The sequence below is a fragment of the Vulpes lagopus genome, chromosome 12 (genome assembly GCF_018345385.1).
Source record: "Vulpes lagopus strain Blue_001 chromosome 12, ASM1834538v1, whole genome shotgun sequence".
NCBI classification, from domain to species: domain Eukaryota; kingdom Metazoa; phylum Chordata; class Mammalia; order Carnivora; family Canidae; genus Vulpes; species Vulpes lagopus.
The window spans coordinates 17680211-17700096 of record NC_054835.1 but is presented as its reverse complement, the minus strand read 5'-3'; the positions used below and the strand labels follow the sequence as shown (position 1 = coordinate 17700096).

At 37.3% G+C, this 19886-nt stretch overlaps 1 protein-coding gene across 3 annotated transcripts in view; it reads right to left on the bottom strand.

Annotated features, from left to right (window-relative positions):
* The window catches only part of SSH2 (slingshot protein phosphatase 2), a 237270-nt gene that overhangs the window by 32684 nt on the left and 184700 nt on the right, over positions 1-19886 (bottom strand). For all 3 annotated transcript variants that reach the window (XM_041725969.1, XM_041725972.1, XM_041725971.1), the window contains 6 exons: positions 18658-18779; positions 15142-15210; positions 14033-14098; positions 9615-9809; positions 5584-5677; positions 5317-5445 (listed from right to left, as the gene is read on the bottom strand). In XM_041725969.1, the coding sequence (XP_041581903.1) occupies positions 5317-5445; positions 5584-5677; positions 9615-9809; positions 14033-14098; positions 15142-15210; positions 18658-18779 (675 nt within the window). The remainder of the gene's footprint in view (positions 1-5316; positions 5446-5583; positions 5678-9614; positions 9810-14032; positions 14099-15141; positions 15211-18657; positions 18780-19886) is intronic.

The following is a 19886-nucleotide window of genomic DNA, read 5'->3' as shown; positions in this document are numbered from 1 at the left end:
CTCTTCCAGATACCTTTCTTCCTTTCTCAAGATTCATAGAAATAAAATCTAATACTTTATCTGATTCCATATTTCCCATAGGTCTCAACCTACAGCACTGTGGTTTCTGCTCTCATCACTCTTGGTAATGTTACTAATGACCACTTCTAATTGTCTATCTCATTGGCCTTCCATGAATATCTATCTGATATAGTTCATTACTCTCTCCATATAGAAATAGATCAGATTGCACAAAAATCTAGCCTCATACCTGGCACAAAAGAGAGGGTCAACAAATGTTTATTGAGTGAATGATCAAATAAGTAAATGGAGCACTCTGAAAAGTGCTATGCAAGTACTATCATCATAATACAAGTGATATGTTATTCAATTTGGCTGTTGAACTGAGATAGATATATATATATCTATCTCAGTAGATCTACTGTATAGTAGATCTACTGTAAAGTTCTATTTAGGAAAAGGGTGGTAACTGATGGATAACTGATCTTTTTTATAAATCAGGGCTCAGGTGACTTGCTTTAAAAAAATCTGGGAGGTTCTTAAGGCTCTGTGCTCAACCTTTGAAAACAAGCTCTCCCACAAAGAAAGAGGTAAGAATCCTAAAGAACTTCAAGGAGACAGAAGCCAAGCAATAAGGGTTGAGTGCCTTAATGGTAGCCAGGGAAATGTGACCACTGCACTTCTTAATTTAGAAGTCTAAATCCTCTGTGGAACTTTGTCCAGCTAGATGGAAATAACCCTTACGTGATGGGAAAAGTCCATGGTTTTCATCTACCTGTCCAGAGAAAACTCAATCTGACAATCTGAAATGGCACATATCCAGAAACAAAATAAATTAAAAGCTTTGGCTACTGACTCAATGAAGTCCATATAACATGACTTGGGCTCTGCTTAGGGCTGCTTCAGGTTCAACCTGAAATGAAGAACTGGAATCAACATGGTGTAATTACTTTTCTGTCCTCAAAATAAATGCCATTCATATTAGCCCCCTGGGGCCCTCCAAAGACTCAATCTCCCCCCCCCCACACATGCTTCTCAGGCTTACAATGACACAATTCCATGGGGTTTTCCACTATGTTCTATATAATTAATTATGCAAAGCATATTCTAATCTTACTGAAGTGTAAAATGAAATCTTGGGACTATAATACATTTTTAAGTAAGTTCATTTTCATCTTTCACTCTGGTTCCCCTATATTGTGCCATAGTCCAAAAACCCAAGTGACTAATTTTTTTTCTTTCTAAAAAAAATTTTTTTTAAGTAGGCTCCATGCCCGATGTGGGGCTTGAACTCATGACACTGAGAACAAGAGTCATATGCTACTGACAGGACCAGTCAGGCACCCCCAAATGACTTATTTCTTTTCAAATATTATCGTTATGAAATAGCCTTGTAAGAGTCCAAGTGCTCCAAGCAAAAGAGAAGAGAGCACATTTATAGCAAATAAGAAGGACTGTATTCGGGTTCTACTAGGATCACTATAACTTGACATAATCTCCAAGGACTGGTACCTTCTCCATATCTTCATCATACCACACCTACAGCCTCAACACTGTGAGTCACGTTATTGAGGCAACCAGGCACAAGAGCTCTATTAATTTTTCCTTCTGAGAAAAGTTCATGCTACAAATCTCCAGTTGAAGGATAAAATCATGAATAATTAAAACAGCCCATTTGACTTAAGTCTCATCTATTCACATATCCTCTATTTCTCTGCACCTACAAAAGTAACTACCAATTTGAGGCTTTATTTTTCTTTGAAAAGGAAATATTATTCTGTAATGTCAAATATTAAGAAGGATAACCATCAGCAGTAAAAAATATGAACAAAATTACTGGTTGTGTCCAATATTCCTATGTTTCCCTTGTTCAACTAAGAAAGCTGCCTGCCTTTCAGCAAAGGGTCTCTGTTCACATTTAGCTTTTTCTCAGCCAAACTGGACAACCTCCAGGAGAACTGTAGATATTGAGACTTGGTTGGGCAAAGGCTTCCAGCTCAGAGTACAACTCTTAAGGGTGTGGAAGAACTTTGGGTGGAAATACCCTGGCTTCCAACCAACCAATCAATTCTCTCTTCTCATTGTAGATTTTCTTTAAAGTATGCCTTATACTTTTCTTCTCCATACCAGCTGGATACCTTTCTAAATAAACAGCTCTGTGCAGTGCATTGCAGAGCTAAGCATTCTTCAAAAGGAAGGGGAAAAATCCTGCCGCCTTCCTTCACACAATCTGCCTGCACTTCAGGCATGGCAGCTCCGCACAAGATGAAATGACTTTGCAGAAAATTAACACCACCACTTGCAGCTTGGATAAAACCTCTTTTTCCGTGTCAATTGCTGGGAAAGCCAGCAGAGCACAGACTCACTGGAAAAGAGATAGAGGTTTGGATACAGGATATGGTGGTGCAGACAAAGGGAGAAAGCCATTGATGAAGAAGTGTTCATGTACTCATTTTGCTGGGTATGAGTTAAATTTCAGAATTCTCCAGTTTGGAAGTTTTTCCCAAGTAAGAAAAATACACACAATGGAAAGAACATGTCCATTCTTTAGGAAACAGAATTATAATCTGAAGCTGATTAGGATTTCCCTTTTTCAAAAATATACAGACCACATTAAGAAAGTAAAAAAAAGACTGGAATATTATAGAACAAAATGTATCATTGCTTATCTCTTTTGCTGGTGATTAAATGTTATTTATGGTCTTCTGAAATTGTCTAGGCTTTCTACAACAAACATGAATTACTTTTTTATAATAAATAAAAAACCTAAGACAGAAGAATATGCCAATAATCATGCTAAGTAAAGTAAGTCCGAGGAAGACAAATACAATATGATTTCACTTATATGTGAAATATAAAAAACCAACAAATAAAACCTGACTCAAATATAGAGAACAAGGGGATCCCTGGGTGGCTCAGCGGTTTAGCGCCTGCCTTCGGCCCAGGGCATGATCCTAGAGTCCCAGGATCGAGTCCCATATTGGGCTCCCTACATGGAGCCTGCTTCTCCCTCTGCCTGTGTCTCTGCCTCTCTCTCTCTCTCATGAATAAATAAAATATTTAAAAAATATATATAGAGAGAACAAATTGGTGGTTGCCAGAAGAAAGCTGGGTGGGGGAATGGGTGAAATAGATAGGAGATTAAGAGTTACAAACTTCCAGTCATAAAATTAATAAAGTACAGAGATGAAAATGTACAGATTAGGGAATACAGTCAATAATATTGTAATAACATTGTACGATGACAAATGGGACTGTACTTATTTTGTGGTAAGCACTGAGTAATACATAAAATGCTGAATTGATATGTTGCAGACCTGAACTTAATATAACATTGTACGTTAATTATACTTCAGTCAAAAAATAGAAAGGAATGGACTATGTGTAGCTCACTAAAAAAAATTAAATTGTCTAAACTTTCTAAAATGAACATGACTTATTTTTATAATAAGTAAAAAAAAAAAAAACCCAAGACAGAAGAATATGCCAATATTCATAAAATAATAGGATAAATATACTGGTAAAAATACTCAAATGCATTTGTAGTTGATTAGGGACTCAAATCTCAGGAGAACTGGATTGTTTTTTCTGAAAGAGTACTACTAAAATTTCTCTAATTATCCTAAAACATATCATTTCAAGAGGAAGTACGGAGAAGATAGTCCTTGAGTGGGTGGCATCAGAGACACAGGGAAGTCCACCCAAATTAAACAGGTTGAACAGTCTCATATTAATTGTATTTCATATTCATTATGTCTACATCCTTTCTGGCATTAAAATACAAGTAATGGAAAAGTGACTTCTGAGTTTACAGCTCTGGTCATTTTCTAACATGAGCTATTTTTGGGTATAAGCACTTGCTGTTCATAAAAATTAGTCATGTTACACAGACACAGTTAGGGGTAGGGTCCATTTGAATGAGTGACTCATAAGTTTTCTATAGATAATCCAAAAATTCTTTCCAATGATACACCAGCAGGGAATACTTGAACCCTTGTGGAGGTATACACAGATGACAACAAAGCCAAGTACTTTACAAATGGAAAGGTCAATGACAGTTTTGCAGTATAATCTACACCCAGAAATGGCAACACACATTGGTCAAGTTAAAGTCATGGAAAAAAGTTCCCTTTCCAGCTCACAGCTTTTCATGAGTAATTTCATAGCTATACAGCACTATGAATCACTCTACAAGCACACATACTCTCAGACTGTCAAAAAGTTAATTCAGGGCACAAGCCTTCAATGGCATAAAATCTGACTGCTTGGTGACATAAACTCTTGAATATTCAGGGGTGAGATGATCCAATTTAGTCAGTTCCTATGCATTTATTCCTCTTGTTTTCTGTTTCTCAGCTTCTAATCATTTCACAAATGTGAAATAGAGAAAGGAAATGAAATTACCAGAGAAAGGAAATGAAATTCAAACCAATCAATTTATTTCCTTATTACAGTATTTTTGGTCAAAGTGTGTGGGAAGTGGAAACAAAATGAAGTTCTGACATTCCCCACTGATTTTGATTACCTTCTTAACCTTATTCCCACTACTATGTACAGATGGAAACTAAAACTCTTCTAACATTTGGGAGGAAAATGAGTCTTAAGGTTTTTAGAAGCTTCCCTAATCCATTGGTCAGAAAGCTATCCTTGGGCTAAGTGCAGGTCACTGAATGTTCAGGAATCATGAACAATTTTAAGTCACTGAAATTTTAGCAATCACAAAAGTATCGGGGGGACTCAAAATGCAGCTATAAGGTTCTAAATGTTTCTAAAGTCCAATAGTCTCTCAGTTCATAAGTAGTCCCACCTGCTCTGCTCAGATATATTAGGCCTTATGCAAATTTGGAAAATGTGAAAGAGTGATCTCAAAGGATCATTCTACTTGGATACACTGTATAAAGCTATTGTGGACTGGTCTGTTTGACTTTTGACTGTCATGAAGAACAGATGAGATATTTAACAGTCCATGCAGGAGGGAAGGGACTGATTTGTAGCATTTGCCCATTTCCTTGGTGTAAAGTTTCCCACCAAGTCAATTTTAATCCACCAGCTTGATGTCACTGAATGAGGAATTGGGAAGAGATGAGCAGAAGCACACCATTATCGAACATTTCCACCATATAGTAGATGTAAATAACCTAGAGCACAGATAACAATAAAATCTAGTAAAAAACTAGAAAGGGATAGGGTTTAAGTATTTATTACTTTTGTTTTTAAGTTATATTTTATTTAAATATACTCAAATTTAACAATTGTTCTCCCAAAGCTGGTATGGACTAGATTTAGCACATCACTTAGAGTGGCCCTCAGACTTACCAAGAATACATGCTCAAATATCTGTGTAGGGCTATCCATTTGGCCAAGGATCACTATCATTTCATTATCTATAAATTCCTTGAATTCTCGCAAGTTGCACACCATTTGCATTTCCAACTCAGTTCGTATCTGAAACAAAGAAGACATATTTTACTTATCTCTGAAAAGTACCTCTGTACTTTCGATCAATCATTCACTATTTCTAACCCCATACCCACTGTTATCCCACTCCTAGTCTTGGAATAATAAGAACTCAAGGTCTCTCACCTCTTTGGATGTGATATTCTCCAAATCCTTCTGCATCATTATCTCCCTTAATTTGGTTTTAATTAATCTTTCTGTTCGCTCACGTTCAGTTGGTCTGAGAAGAGAGAAATGGTGATTTTTTTCTTAGACAGGAATTGGACTAGGTTAATGAACGTGCCATTTGGTTGTTTCCAAATTGGCAGATTTTCTATATTACCCTCAAACATTTATATTCTGGGGGCATGGCAAAACAAACAAACAAACAAAAAGTATTTAAAAAAGTTTTTCACAATGTATAGAATGTAAACATGTAGAAATTATTACTTTAAGAGGTCGTACATGTCTAGAAGCCCTTAAATATATCCACATACATCTATGAAGGACTAAAAAATAAGCTATACTGTGTATACTACTTTAATGCAGATGCATAGTCATACAGTTCCATCAAGTATCCCTGACTACCATTTGCTGAGCTAGAATACCAAGCTGGGTAGAACAGTGGTGTGACTCACTAGGGACCAGGTCTTCTGTAGCTTAAAATGCCACCTAATGCTGACCATTCATTGCTATTATTCTAGAAAACAGGAAAGATGAAAGAATGATTTCTGCCTTCTTCACTGAAGCAAATTCACTCCAAAATGGGTTTTTAAGAATTAACTACTCAGAATACTTCCATCCAAAATACATTCATTCTCATAAAGCTCTCACAACATCTCTGAAATTGTTACCCCCATTTTATAGATAAAGGAATAAATATCTGAAAGGTTAAATGACATGCCAAAGATCGCATATACTGGCAGGAGAACCAGTACTCTCAGCCCGGCCTAACACTCTACCTGCAGGATTATGTTGCTTCCCTTAATCTTCTGACTCTTAAAAATAAAATTACCCTTGGAACTTTAATAGGAAATTAAACTAGTAAGCTAACTCTCCAATTACTAGAAAGGTATTGGTTTAATGTAACTGGATGCTTCTCTCTAAAAGCATTATTTCATATTATGCAGAATTTGAGTGAGGCTGACAAAGAGCACTTTCTGTCTCATCTTTCCCTCTTACCTACTCAAGAAAGGTATCTGCTCTGTACCTCCTTATTTGGAGATGGAAATGGACTAAGCCTTCAGGCATCCTGTCTGCCCTTGCTGCCTACAGCCTTATCGCTGTCTGCAAAAATAGCTTCAGTAATCTCCAAAGATGGATGCTCTGACCTCAGAACCTTGGGGCTCCCCACCACTTGGGCTTGTAGTTTCTCATGAACCCTGCAGAATACAGATAATGCCTGTGCCATCTCCCTATCTGCCAAGGCATCCCTGTCTTGAGCAGGATTAAATTCTTAATCATGCTCCCAACCATTTTTCCTAGACATAGCTAATGGTAGAAAGTTATACATTAAAGTCTTCCATTAAAAAATATTTATAGGGACGCCTGGGTAGCTCAGAGGTTGAGCATTTGCCTTCAGCTCGGGATGTGATCCCAGAGTTCTGGGATTGAGTACTGCATCAGGGTCCTGTATGGAGCCTGCTTCTCCTCTCCTCTCTCTGCCTATGTCTTTGCCTCTTTCTGTGTCTCTCATGAATAAATATATAAAACCTTTAAAAATATTTATAAAACAAATTTTACCACCTATGTGCATGAGTTAGATCCCTAGTTAGCAATCTTTCTCCTAATCCTTCACGACAGTTCTCTGAGGCAGAGTGGTTTGGGAGCAGACACACCTGGGTATTTTTTTTTTTTCACACCTGGGTATTAATCCCAGCCCTGCAACTTTACTAGTGGTACAACCTTGAACAAATTCCTTCCCTTCTCTGAGCAGGTTTTCTTTTCTTATAAAATGAGTATAATAATATCTGCCTCATGAGGTTCTTATAAATGATGTACCACGTATAAAGTGCCTGGCATAACATTTAACATACACTGGAAGCACTATACATGTATGTTCCCTTCTTCCCTTTCCTTGTATTTCAAAATACAAACTTTATTTGCAGTAGAGTACCTAAATCCATTTTGGCACACATTCTCCCTGTACACTCAGCATTCTTTTTCAGGCTTTTCTAGTCAATTTAGGGAGAAAAAACATTATAACATGAACACACTTTCTTGCTCGATTTCACTAGAGAAAAATTTGAAAAGACATGAAGAAAAATAAAAATCACTGAAAATCTCTACATTAGAGATAATCATTATCAATACTCTGACCTACAGCTTTTCAGTTTTTCTTTCTAGGACAGACATTTGGTTAGTAAATATATCATTAAAGCTGGAGTTATATTGTACATACTAAGAGCCAAGATTTAATGAACCTCCAGCATGTTCCAGGGACTACTTTCCCTTGCTTGGGGGATATAGACAAATTATTGCCAATTTTCTTTCCTTTTCTTTCTGATGTAATATCCAAATTTTCTCTAATAAAATCATAAGAAATGAAGAGTTTTCACTCTCATGTAAGTTTGGGTTAGAATGTCCTTTTTTTTTTTTTTTTTTTTTTTTTAATGATAGTCACACACACACAGAGAGAGAGAGGCAGAGACACAGGCAGAGGGAGAAGCAGGCTCCATGCACAGGGAGCCCGACGTGGCAGGCGCCAAACTGCTGCGCCACCCAGGGATCCCCAGAATGTCCATTTTTGAGCCAGATGAGACATCCATTCCTTTGATAACCATCAATCAGCTATAAAGCATGAACTCAGTAACGTTTTCCAAGATTCTGAAAGCCAGACTAAGCCTTATCATTTCAGTTACTGTGGGATCTTCAAATGACTAGGGCTAATGAAAAGGAGATCCTAGTATCAATAACACCCTATGCAAAAAAAAGTTCCACTTCTTTTTTGACTGTCCTGTTCATACAATTCTTGGAAATTTCACCTTTTCTAGTAAAAGTAAGTTTACACTATTACCTAAATAAAGCATTTTCTTAAAACAAAATCACGAACTGTTTTGGTATCAATTTAGGAATCTGAAGGTGAAGGTTTGTACAGTCAGATAGTAAGTAGATAGATACTCTTCTTTTCCAGTTGTAGAATACCTTGAAAGTGCAGAAAAATAAATTCAGAGCACAAGAAACATCCTGATTAATGTCTGAAAGTTTTAACGTGTAGGCCTAAGAAGGAAATAAACATCAACTCCACCTCAGGCCTTTATCCAACTTACCATACACCAGGGAGATTTAATAAAATCTCCCAACAAGAGATTGGGACAAAGACCCAACAAGGCAACAGTGGGGTTGAGTCAAACACTTGAATTATAAATTGTTTTTAAAAATATATGACCAGAAATCAGTTTAAAATGAGCAATAACAACCTAGGCAGTCTTTTAAATTGACTGGAAACTTCTTGTTTTCTTAAGTATTAGAAACATCTCTTTAAAAGCTTCTCTAGGGCAGCCCTGGTGGCTTAGCGGTTTAGCGCCGCCTGCAGCCCAGGGTGTGATCCTGGAGGCCCGGGATCGAGTCCCATGTCAGGCTCCCTGCGTGGAGCCTGCTTCTCCCTCTGCCTGTGTCTCTGCCTCTTTCTCTCTCTCTCTCTGTTTCTCATGAATAAATAAATAAAATCTTTAAAAATAAAATAAAATAAAAGCTTCTCTATGTTGGGCTCCTGGCTGGCTCAGTCAGTAGAGCATGTGACCCCGGATCTAGGGGTTCTAAGTTTGAACCCCACATTGGGTATAGAGATTACTTATACGGAATCTTAAAACAAAAAAAGCTCCTGTGTACCATTAATTTGCTTATTAAATCCTTCTTTCACAGATGATGCCAAGGCAGACTTCAGACTAACTCCCTTTAAACTCAAATTTCAAATTAGTGGAATCTGAATGGGATTTTATGGAATTGCAGCTCTTTACTATGGAGATTTCATTGCGCCCAGGAGTTAAACTCCTTCTGTGTTTGCAGACAACAGAAAGAATAGGATTCTTTGTGTGGCCAATGTGTAGTATAGACATTGACTAGTATCACTGGCTAAGATTAATTCTCGAAGAAGAGAGATTAGGGAAGAACATGTTGCTTTTGACCCCCTAGGATACAACAGAGACACTTCAGTGATCCTGAGTAAACTGACTTACATGTCTGTGAAGAGAGCTGGAGAGTCAGGCCGGTGGGACTGCACATCCTGCATAGCATTCCATTCATTGACTGACGATTGATCAGAGTTGATGTGGCTCTCGTAATAACTCACCCAGGTGAGAAACAGGCTGCCTGGATAGTAATTATGCATTCTGGCCACTTCACAAGCCTTGTGTAAACTCTGTAATGCAGACCTGAAAGATACGCTGGGAAATGAGCACTGCAGAACCATGGGGATACCAGAAAGCCAATAATCCACATGTAACCAAAACTCTTTCAATTTTTAAACCCTATAGAATTTGGCCTCTGGAGAATCTATTCCCTGGAATTTAAGATTCTCTGATTTTGATTATACTATATTATTTATAATATATGGTATAATATAATATATAATATAATATATTTATATAATATATATAGCTATTTATAGCTATCTGCTAGACACTTTTTGCTGAAATATATAATGCATTAATAAGGTTAGGAGTAGAGAGGAGCAGAACAACCAGGACAACCCACCAGTGAAAAATAGGTCTAGGTACCTACAGAGCTCATGATCTTGTAGTTGGATTCTATATGTTGTATCACTATAGAACTAAAGATCTCAACCATTTACTATAGAAGATTTGTTTCCCTTGGCACAGAATCATCTTACAGCATAAATTCCCTATGATTCTTAGAGGGTCCACAAAAACCATATAGATAGATGTCTCTAAGCCTTGAGACATGTCCTTTGATGCCCAGGAAGTACTTATCTAATAACATTTATCATTCTTGTTGCTTTAGTCTCTCAGTCTCTTCAAACCATTTATTCATACACTTGAGCTACTTTCTAAGAATAGCTCTGGTTATACTAATTAAATCTCTGACTATGAACTCTGGAACCCAAGAGGGTAAACAAACCTGAAAAGCACCTTTTTTAAAAAAAACTTTTATTTTTTTATTTGAAAAGAACCTTTCTAGTTATATATTTGAGAAAAGCTGAAGCCTGAAATGGTAGGAAATTAATTACATAAGAGCAAAGATCTTTCTACATTTTGTTTACTGACACATCTCACGTGCCTATAAGAATGCCTAGTTCATAGCTGGATTAAACAAAATGTCTTATTAGCTATAAGCTAATGTCTTTCTCTTACGGGAAGAGGACAGTATGAGAGAATTCTATAGGCAATCCATTGACATTTTTCTTTTAAAAATGCCACTTAATTTCCACCCCCCATAGCAAAAGTGATCCATGCTAACTCTAGAAAATTTAGGGACCTTAAGTAAAGGCAAAAATATCCTGTAGTTAACTACTGAGAAATAACCACTGTTAAAGTTCTAGTATAGATTTCTTCAGTCTTTTTTTGTCAAGGCATCCATCAATAATAAAGATATGACCACATTCTATATATATTTTATTTTATTTTTTAGAAGATTTATTTAAAGAAAGACAGAACAGGGAGAGTGGCAGAAGGAGAGGGAGAATCTCAAGTAGATTCCCCGCTGAGTATAGAGCCTGATGCAGGACTTCATCTCATGACGCTGAGATCATGACCTGAGCTGAAATCAAGAGTCAGACGCCCAACTGACTGCGCTACTCAGGTATCCCTCTATATTTCTTCTTTCTTTCTTTTCTTTCTTTCTTTCTTTTTTCCTTTCTTTCTTTCTTCCTTCCTTCCTTCCTTCTCTTTCTTTCTTTTCTTCCCTTTTTCTCTTTCTTTCTTTCTTTCTTTCTTTCTTTCTTCATTCATTCATTCATTTATTACATTTTAAACTTGATTTTACTTTAAACCTTCTTACCAGCATATATGTCAATATTCTTCAATGAGATTATTTTAATGGTTGTATTATATTTAATAACATCGATGCACCATAATTTAATTCATATTTTTCAGATATTTAAATTATTTTCCACATTTTGCTATTATTACAACACTGACAAACATTCTTATAGTTAAAATTTTTACACATATCCACAATTATTACCTTAGGATACATTTTTATTTTATTTTTATTTTTAAAAAAGGATAAATTTTTAGAAGCAGAATTACTAGGTCAAAAGGGCAGGCAAATGGTAAGGCATATTGGCAAGAAAGATTCACTCTCAAGAAAGGTTGTTGTAGTTTATTCTCCCACCAATAGTAAATGACAATTTACTTGTTCAAGTCCTTGTCGATCCCAAAAAATGTAAATTAAAAAATAAATTAGTTATCAACTTAATAAGGAAAAAAATTTCAGTCCATTATTTTTTTAATTTTAAAGATTTTATTTATTCATGAGAGACACAGAGAGGAGAGAGAGAGAGGCAGAGACACAGGCAGAGGGAGAAGCAGGCTCCATGGAGGGAGCCTGACATGGGACTCGATCCCGGGACTCCAGGATCAGGCCCTGGGCTGAAGGTGGCCTTAAACTGCTGAGCCACCTGGGCTACCCCATTTCAGTCCATTTTTATCTGGGAAAGAGTTTTCCTTAAAAAACAAAGTTGCAGAATCTTTTAGAATGCTTTCTATTACTCAAAGTAAGCCAAATTCTCAGAGAAGTTTTTCTAATTCTCAGAGAATTCTCTGAATTTCAGTTTCACTACATAGATTTACAGGTAAGGGTCAGCTGAGTGCAATATTTGATGCATATTATCTTCATTGGGAAAACTTGTGCTTCAAAAGCATATGCCACATGTGTCTGAGGCAAGAATCCTAAAATACACTCAAGGCTTAGGGACACCTGGGTGGCTCAGCAGTTGAGCACCTGCCTTTGGCCCAGGGTGTGATCCTGGAGTCCTGGGATCGAGTCCCATATCCCTGCATGGAGCCTGCTTCTCCCTCTGCCTATGTCTCTGCCTCTCTCTCTCTCTCTCTCTCTCCCTGTCTCTCATGAATAAATAAATAAAACCTTAAAAAAAAAAAAAACTAAAATATACTCAAGGCTTGGCCATCTCAGATATTTCTGTTGCATACAGGAGCTTCCCAGGAAACTACATTAAACTACCTCCTGTGAAGGAAACACCTGGTCTAAATGCCACTTTGATCCATAGATCACCTTTTTTTTCCCCTGTGACTTTCAGTTCACTATTCCCCAGATGGCACACCAAAAAGTTTATTCAGCAATAAGCCAACAGAAGTAGGACTAGTCAGTTTGCTTTAGAACATCACAGATTGAACTAGGTTATTACTTGAATCTTCCTTCATTGTCTAAAGAATTAAGACTGCTTTGTACTCCTTCTCAAAATATAACTGAAAATACTGTCATTTATGGGACGTCAGCTGTTTGGCTTTACTTGGTACCTAGGAATAGGTATGTCAGTTGCGTGTAAAGGAGCCTTAGTCAAAGAAAGTAAGCTTTCCATGAGAAAATTATGTGAAATATGCCCTAAAATCCAAAAATCTGTTTTAAACACATGACCTGTAACTCTGTTGCACCTCAATTATTGCATGAAATGATAAGATTCTGAAGTTCAGTTGTCTCTGTTTTATGACTGCATCCACCTCAAGCCTATCAGTCCTGTTATTCAGGGGCAAATAAGCTCCTTGGAATCTTTTCAGGCTCCTTTATTTCCTGTTTGGTTTTTGTTCTATCCATTCTGCTCCTCATGAGGACTTCTACTACAGAATAAGGTAACTGAATGAGAAACTGAAAATCAAATCCCTAACTCAGGGATAGACTCTGAATCTTAGAGTCATACTATTCCCTAGTCATCAGATCATTTTCTAGATAATCTAGAATAAGAAAGTAAGAGTCTACTTTGCCTACATGGAAAAGATACTCTCAGGCCAGTTATGTAACCTCTATAAAACTTCAGCTTTCTCACCAATAATAAGAACTACTATTATTATTTTAGGGAATTGGTGTGGTGATTAGATATAACCCATATAAAGCGTAATTCTGATATATATAGTTAAGTAGCCCAGAAGTGTCAGTACACCAGTTGATGGTTATTAACATTTATAATGTTTCGGCTTTATTTGCATTTTGCAGTCTTACAGTCATCAGAAATTTTAATGGAAACTTATCTATTAATAGTATCCCTGATTACTTTAAGAAATTAAACACTAATGCACTGTAGTAGTATGATGTTCTAGATATGGCTCTAGACTGCCACTAGCTTAATCAATGTGTCCCGATAAAACTGTTCCAACCAGCAATCTGACCCATTAAGTATCTTCCAGAGTCTAAGAACACCTCTGAATTTTACTTGTTCACCAGTGCTTAAGGACTTCCACTATGATAATTTGAAAACTGAGCTCCTAGGTCATCTTTAACTATGAGGGACACACAAACAGATCAAACAAAAAACCACACACAGATCATACAGCATTTTCATAGAGAACTGTACTATTTCAAATATTACTACTTACAAAATATTGCCCCAATAATATATTTAAAAACTTTCACAGAAAAAAACCCCCAAAAACCTTTATAGAGACATTAAAAGTCCTCTTACCACATTGCCTGTACAGATACAGGTTTGAATATATGCACTCTGTTATCCGTTGATACACTGAACCCACTAAGGGAAGAAAAAAAAAAAAAAAGAATGAGATAAAAATCCACAAATGAGAGTAGCTTATTTCAGTTGTGAATTTTCAAGGTCATTTCCCAGGCTAGCAACTGCTGGCTCAATGGAAGAAATCATCAGGCACTTCATGTAGAAGTTAACTAGAGTACAGGATTTGACTGAAAAGCTTCAACAAATTGTCTGATTTTATCTACCAAGCAAAATGAATGGACTCCCACACTGGAATTGGGGAATTACATATAATTTCCCAGCTGTAGCTACAAACTGTTTTGCTATATATTTCTATTTGGAAACCTTGAGCGTTCTTAGCAAACCTGACCCTGGTTTTATAAACTGGAGCAAACATCTTGGTCTCTTGGGGACACATTCTAAAAACACCAGGAGGTGGGGGTGGAGGGTCACTGGAAGGAATTGGCACAGGAATGGGGTTATACTGTAGGCTGACAGCTGGCAGAGGCAGCAAGAGGTTATTTGAAACAGAACATATCATCCTCTGGGAGAGCATTGCAACAGTCCCACATGTTCAGATTGAAGAGTGAGCCAACAAACTAGTTTTTCTTTGTTTGGATTCTTACTGTAGTCAGTCTAGAAGAACAGAAGTAAGAGGCCCTGGCAAGTTGTATTTTTACTCCACTTTACAAAACAGGAGTTTTTTTTTTTTTTTTTTAAGATTTATTTATTTATTTATTCATGATAAACACACACACACACACAAAGAGAGAGAGAGAGAGAGAGAGAGAGAGAGAGAGAGAGAGGCAGAGACACAGGAGGAGGGAGAAGCAGGCTCCATGCCTGGAGCCTGATGTGGGACTTGATCCCGGGACTCCAGGATCGCGCCCTGGGCCAAAGGCAGGCGCTAAACCGCTGAGCCACCCAGGGATCCCCAAAACAGGAGTTTAAAAGGACTCACTGAGTTGCTGACATGACAGTTCACTTGGGCACACTGGGCCTCCCAATCAGCTTAATGAATGGGCATGAAGATGGAACCTCACCCCTTGGCTTTCTATAGGTGAATAAAAAGGGAAAGCTCTTACCCATCACCATCCAAATGAATTAGGGTATCACTCCAGAGGGGCAGGACTAAGCCCATGGTACAAGTACTACTGCAAGACAAGACAAGAAATAGTGTATAGGTTAATTCCTGTTACTCTAGGAAGCAGTTCTTTACTCTTTCAACACAAAGGATAAAACCCCTAAACTCTAAATTCTGTCATGTTAGAGTGGAGGAATTTCTGTCATATTACTTTCAATGTAATGCATGTGCTCTGGAGCTGTATCAAACAAGTAGTCAAGTCCTTATGTATTTAACAAAGAAAACTTACTGACTGAGCTCCTTGTATTGCTATTTCAAAAATGGACACTGTCTAAAAAATCCAGGTGATTGCTGCTAACTTGTGATTGGTAGGCTTCACCTCAAGGTCACAGACTTCAATTCAATTCTAAAAATTATTTCTTTTTTTTTTTTTTTTTTTTAATTTTTATCTATTTATGATAGGCACACAGTGAGAGAGAGAGAGGCAGAGACACAGGCAGAGGGAGAAGCAGGCCCCATGCACCGGGAGCCCGACGTGGGATTCGATCCCGGGTCTCCAGGATCGCGCCCTGGGCCAAAGGCAGGCGCTAAACCACTGCGCCACCCAGGGATCCCTAAAAATTATTTCTAATGCTAAGAACTATTTCTGGTTGCTGAAGACCTCTGAATACATAATTTGTCCAAATTTAATCCTGAGGTTTATGTAGTTATTGAACATTAGAACACATTCAATACTCTAAAAGGGAAAGGGAATTAAAATACTTTAAAAAGTAATTGTTAATGGTTTGTGATCAAGTTAGACAAAATACACTCAATACAACTTAAGTAAAACAGTACTTGGTGGCAGTGCACTGAACTAGCCTAGCACTGCTGAAATGCAGAGTGAATAGAATTGTCTGCAAGCAACAAAAGGGTATCCCCAATACAGTAAATTAAAATCCTATTTAAATCACGCATTAACCCAGGGAGGAAACTAGCTTTAAGCTAATGGAACAGGTTGGAATAGGATGCCAGGGACTCCCAATTGTGTCTCTAACACACCATTCCTCTGGACAACTGTAATCTATCCCCGATCTCTGCCACTTTCTCTTCTTAAGGCTACTGTAAACCATTTCCCTCTTCTATCCAGTCTCCCAAAGGCTCTGACACCCTCTTCCTGCCAGTGTAGCTAGAAAAGCAGTATGGTACAGTAGAAGGAACCTTACACACGGGAGGCAGAACAGCAAAGTGTGATTAAGAGCACAGGCTCCAAAATCAGATGGGCTCTGGACCCTGAGTTCTAGCACTACTGCATAATTTTAGGCAAATTATTTAATTGCTTTGTGCTCCAGTTTCCTCATCTATAAAACTGAATAAATATATACCTTCTTGATTGGGCTGTTTTTGAAGATTACATTAGGTAACACATTGAAAAGTGTATATAACAGCACCAAACGTAATAATAACTACCACTTACTGGGCAGTTACATCTTGTCAAAATATCTGGATTTGATCTTCAGTATTTCAGTCCCTTTTGACAAGCTATTCACTGTCTCTCCATCTTAATTTCATCTTTTTTTTTTTTTTTTTAAAGATTGTATGTATTTATTCATGAGAGACACAGAGACACCAGCTGAGGGAGAAGCAGGCTCCCTACAGAGAGCCTGAAGTAGAACTCAATCCCAGGACCCCAGGATCACTACCGGAGCCAAAGCCAAAGGCAGATGCTCAACCACTGAGCCACCCAGGCGTCCTTTAATTACTTCATCTTAAAATGCAGGTAACAAAACCTACTTTATCATAAATATATTTTTAAAAATTTATTTATTTATTTATTTATTTATTTATTACAGAGAGAGAGAGAGAGAGAGGCAGAGACACAGGCAGAGGGAGAAGCAGGCTCCATGCTGGGAGCCCGATGCAGGACTCGATCCCAGGACTCCCGGATCGCACCCTGGGCCAAAGGCAGGCGCCAAACCGCTGAGCCACCCGGGCTGCCCACACATCTGATTTCTTAAGACACTGGATCAGGAGAATGTGAAGTTGTTGCCTTATATTTCTAGGGCAAGGCTGAAGTGAAGTTTCCATGCAGTCCCAGTTCTTGTTTTATTGTGTTTCCAAAGGAGGAGTCAGAAAAAACCAAAGGAAATAAGATACAGAGTAGCACTGTCCACCTGAACTTTCTGCAATGATGTAAGTGTTCTATGTATATACTGTCCAATACGGTAGCCACTAGTCACATATCACTAGAGTACTTGAAATGTGGCTAGCTGTGATTGAGGAACTGAAATTTAAATTTTGTTTAACTTCTTTAAATAGCCACCATGTGGTTAGCAACTATTGTACTGATAGCACAGATGGAGAGAGAAAAATCCAAATCAGAGGTCTTAAAATACTAATGAATGTAGCAAGGTAGGTGCTCTTAAAGGAGAAGTGCTTACCAAAAGGTCTGTTGCTTAGCTAACATCAGAGGTTAAATCTATGCAGAGAAAACCTAAGTGTGGTTTACAAGCCTGTGCAATTTCAGAGCATAAAATTAAAGGCTGTAAGAGTTATACGAGGTAACAACTCTGGCCTTGTGATCCTTGTGAAACCACAAATAATTTTCAGGTTGACTATACAAGCTTAGGTAAACACTTGTTTAGAAAATCTTCTAATGACAATGTGATTCTTTTCTTCCCAACAGCAGAACAATTAGAATCACTCCCAGCCTCTTCTTTTGTGGCTAAATTCTCCCAGGCCTGGGTCATGCTGCTAGCTACTCCACAGTTCCATTCTAGTTCTAAACCAGGAAGTCAATGCTTTGAGACATCTGGCAGGATTTCCTGAGGCTTATTATCTAGAGAGCAAAGATCTGCTTAGCCACATTCCACAGTCTTCCTAAGGTTTCTCCAGAAGTAGGAAAATAAAAAAGGAAAGCAATAAACTTTAGGGGGCACAAAAGAGCCAGGTTCCGAGTGCGGTATGATACCTTTAATTACAGGATGCAAAGTACTGCTAAAGCCAAAGGTGCATGATTATAAAAGGTTCTGTTCTGAGTTTAAAGAATCAACTCTGTCCTTTTAACTCAGAAGGAAAAAGGAAGCAAAAGCATTTAGTAAAAGCAAGGTGTAAGGCCATGAATAAATATAAGAGATTAAGGTAGGGGCCTCTTTGAACCCAAGACCTATTGGTACACTATCACAAAGGGTACATGCTCTAGAATCAGCAAAGTGATTCTAAAATAAAGTTAATGACAAAGAAAATGCAGCTTTTTATTCCTGGAGATAATAAGTTTAAATCATTTGCTTTATATTCATTACCACCTAAGGATGAGAGGAAGGTAAGAAGAGTGATAAATTAGGAACATAACCAAAGAGATTCGCTAATCATTTTCATCTCTCAAGACTGTATGGCTAAGATACTTTTGTACTCCGTAGTTTTAGGCATTGAACTTTAAGAGTAGAATGGCATAAGATGTTTTTGTAGTAACCCAAAAGGCAACTGGAATTTTTATTTAAAAAGGAGTTTTCTCATCCTTCCTTTTGTGGTACCATACCTGTCATTAGAAGAGAAATCCATTCCTAGGACGATGCTTTCTTCAGTGTCTTGTCTACCATTAGTTGAAACCACTACCATATAGCGTGTTCTATTCTGGTAAGTACTCTCTAGTCTTACAGCCTGGAAGTTAACAGACAACAGATATATTAGGAAATTTAGAAGGTCAGTTTTAGATCATTCAACCTTTTTTACTCAGCATCTTAAAGCATGCTCAGGAAGACTTAAATTCAAATTCCAGCTCATGTATTAACTATGAAACCTTCAGTAAGTTACTAAATTAATTGAAGGGAGATAAAATAATACCTATCCTATTGGATTATAAGAATCATATGAAATAGTGAACATAAAGCACAGTGCTTGGCATATAGTAAAAGCTCAATAAATACTGGCTACTAGCGTAATTTATAATAAGAACTACCAGGGCATGTTCTAAAGACTGAAGAGGGAATGAATGGAGGTATATGAATGTGAGCATTGGACTCATAGATACAAGTCCTACAAACAATTATAATACAAAGCAAGCTATTAATATAAGAGGAGTACACTCTATTGAAATCTTACAGATTATACACTACAAGATTTCCTTCTTTAGTTTCAGTGATAAAGAAATTGCTTTTTCAGAGGCTTATATTACTTTTTGTCAAAAAATTTTTATTTATTGTTGGTTTATAGTATTTTAAAAGGGCCTTCTGAACATTTGAATATGGACAGTGTCTTAATGATATTAAGGATTTACTGTTAGTGTTACAATGACACTGTAGTTATACCTTTTTCTTAAGTACCTGGAGTAAAATAACATGGTGCCATTTTAAGGTTATTATATTCCAACAATGGGTAGCAACCAAGATGTCCTTCAATAGGTGAATGGATAAATTAAATACATCCAGACAATGGAACATTATTCAGCACTAAAAAGAAATGAGCTAAAAAGCCATGAAAAGACATGAAGAATCTTAAATTATTACTTATATTTACTGTTTATATTACTTACTTATATTACTATGTGACAGGAGCCAATCTAAAGAGGCTACAGGGAAGCCCTGGTAGCTCAGTGGTTGAGTGCCTGCTTTCAGCCCAGAGCATGATCCTGGAGTCCAGGGATCGAGTCCCATATTGGGTTCCCTGCATGGAGCCTACTTTTCTCTCTGCCTGTGTCTCTGTCTCTCTCTCTCTCTTTATTCTCATGAATGAATAAATAAAATCTTAAAAAAAAAAGAGGCTACAAAT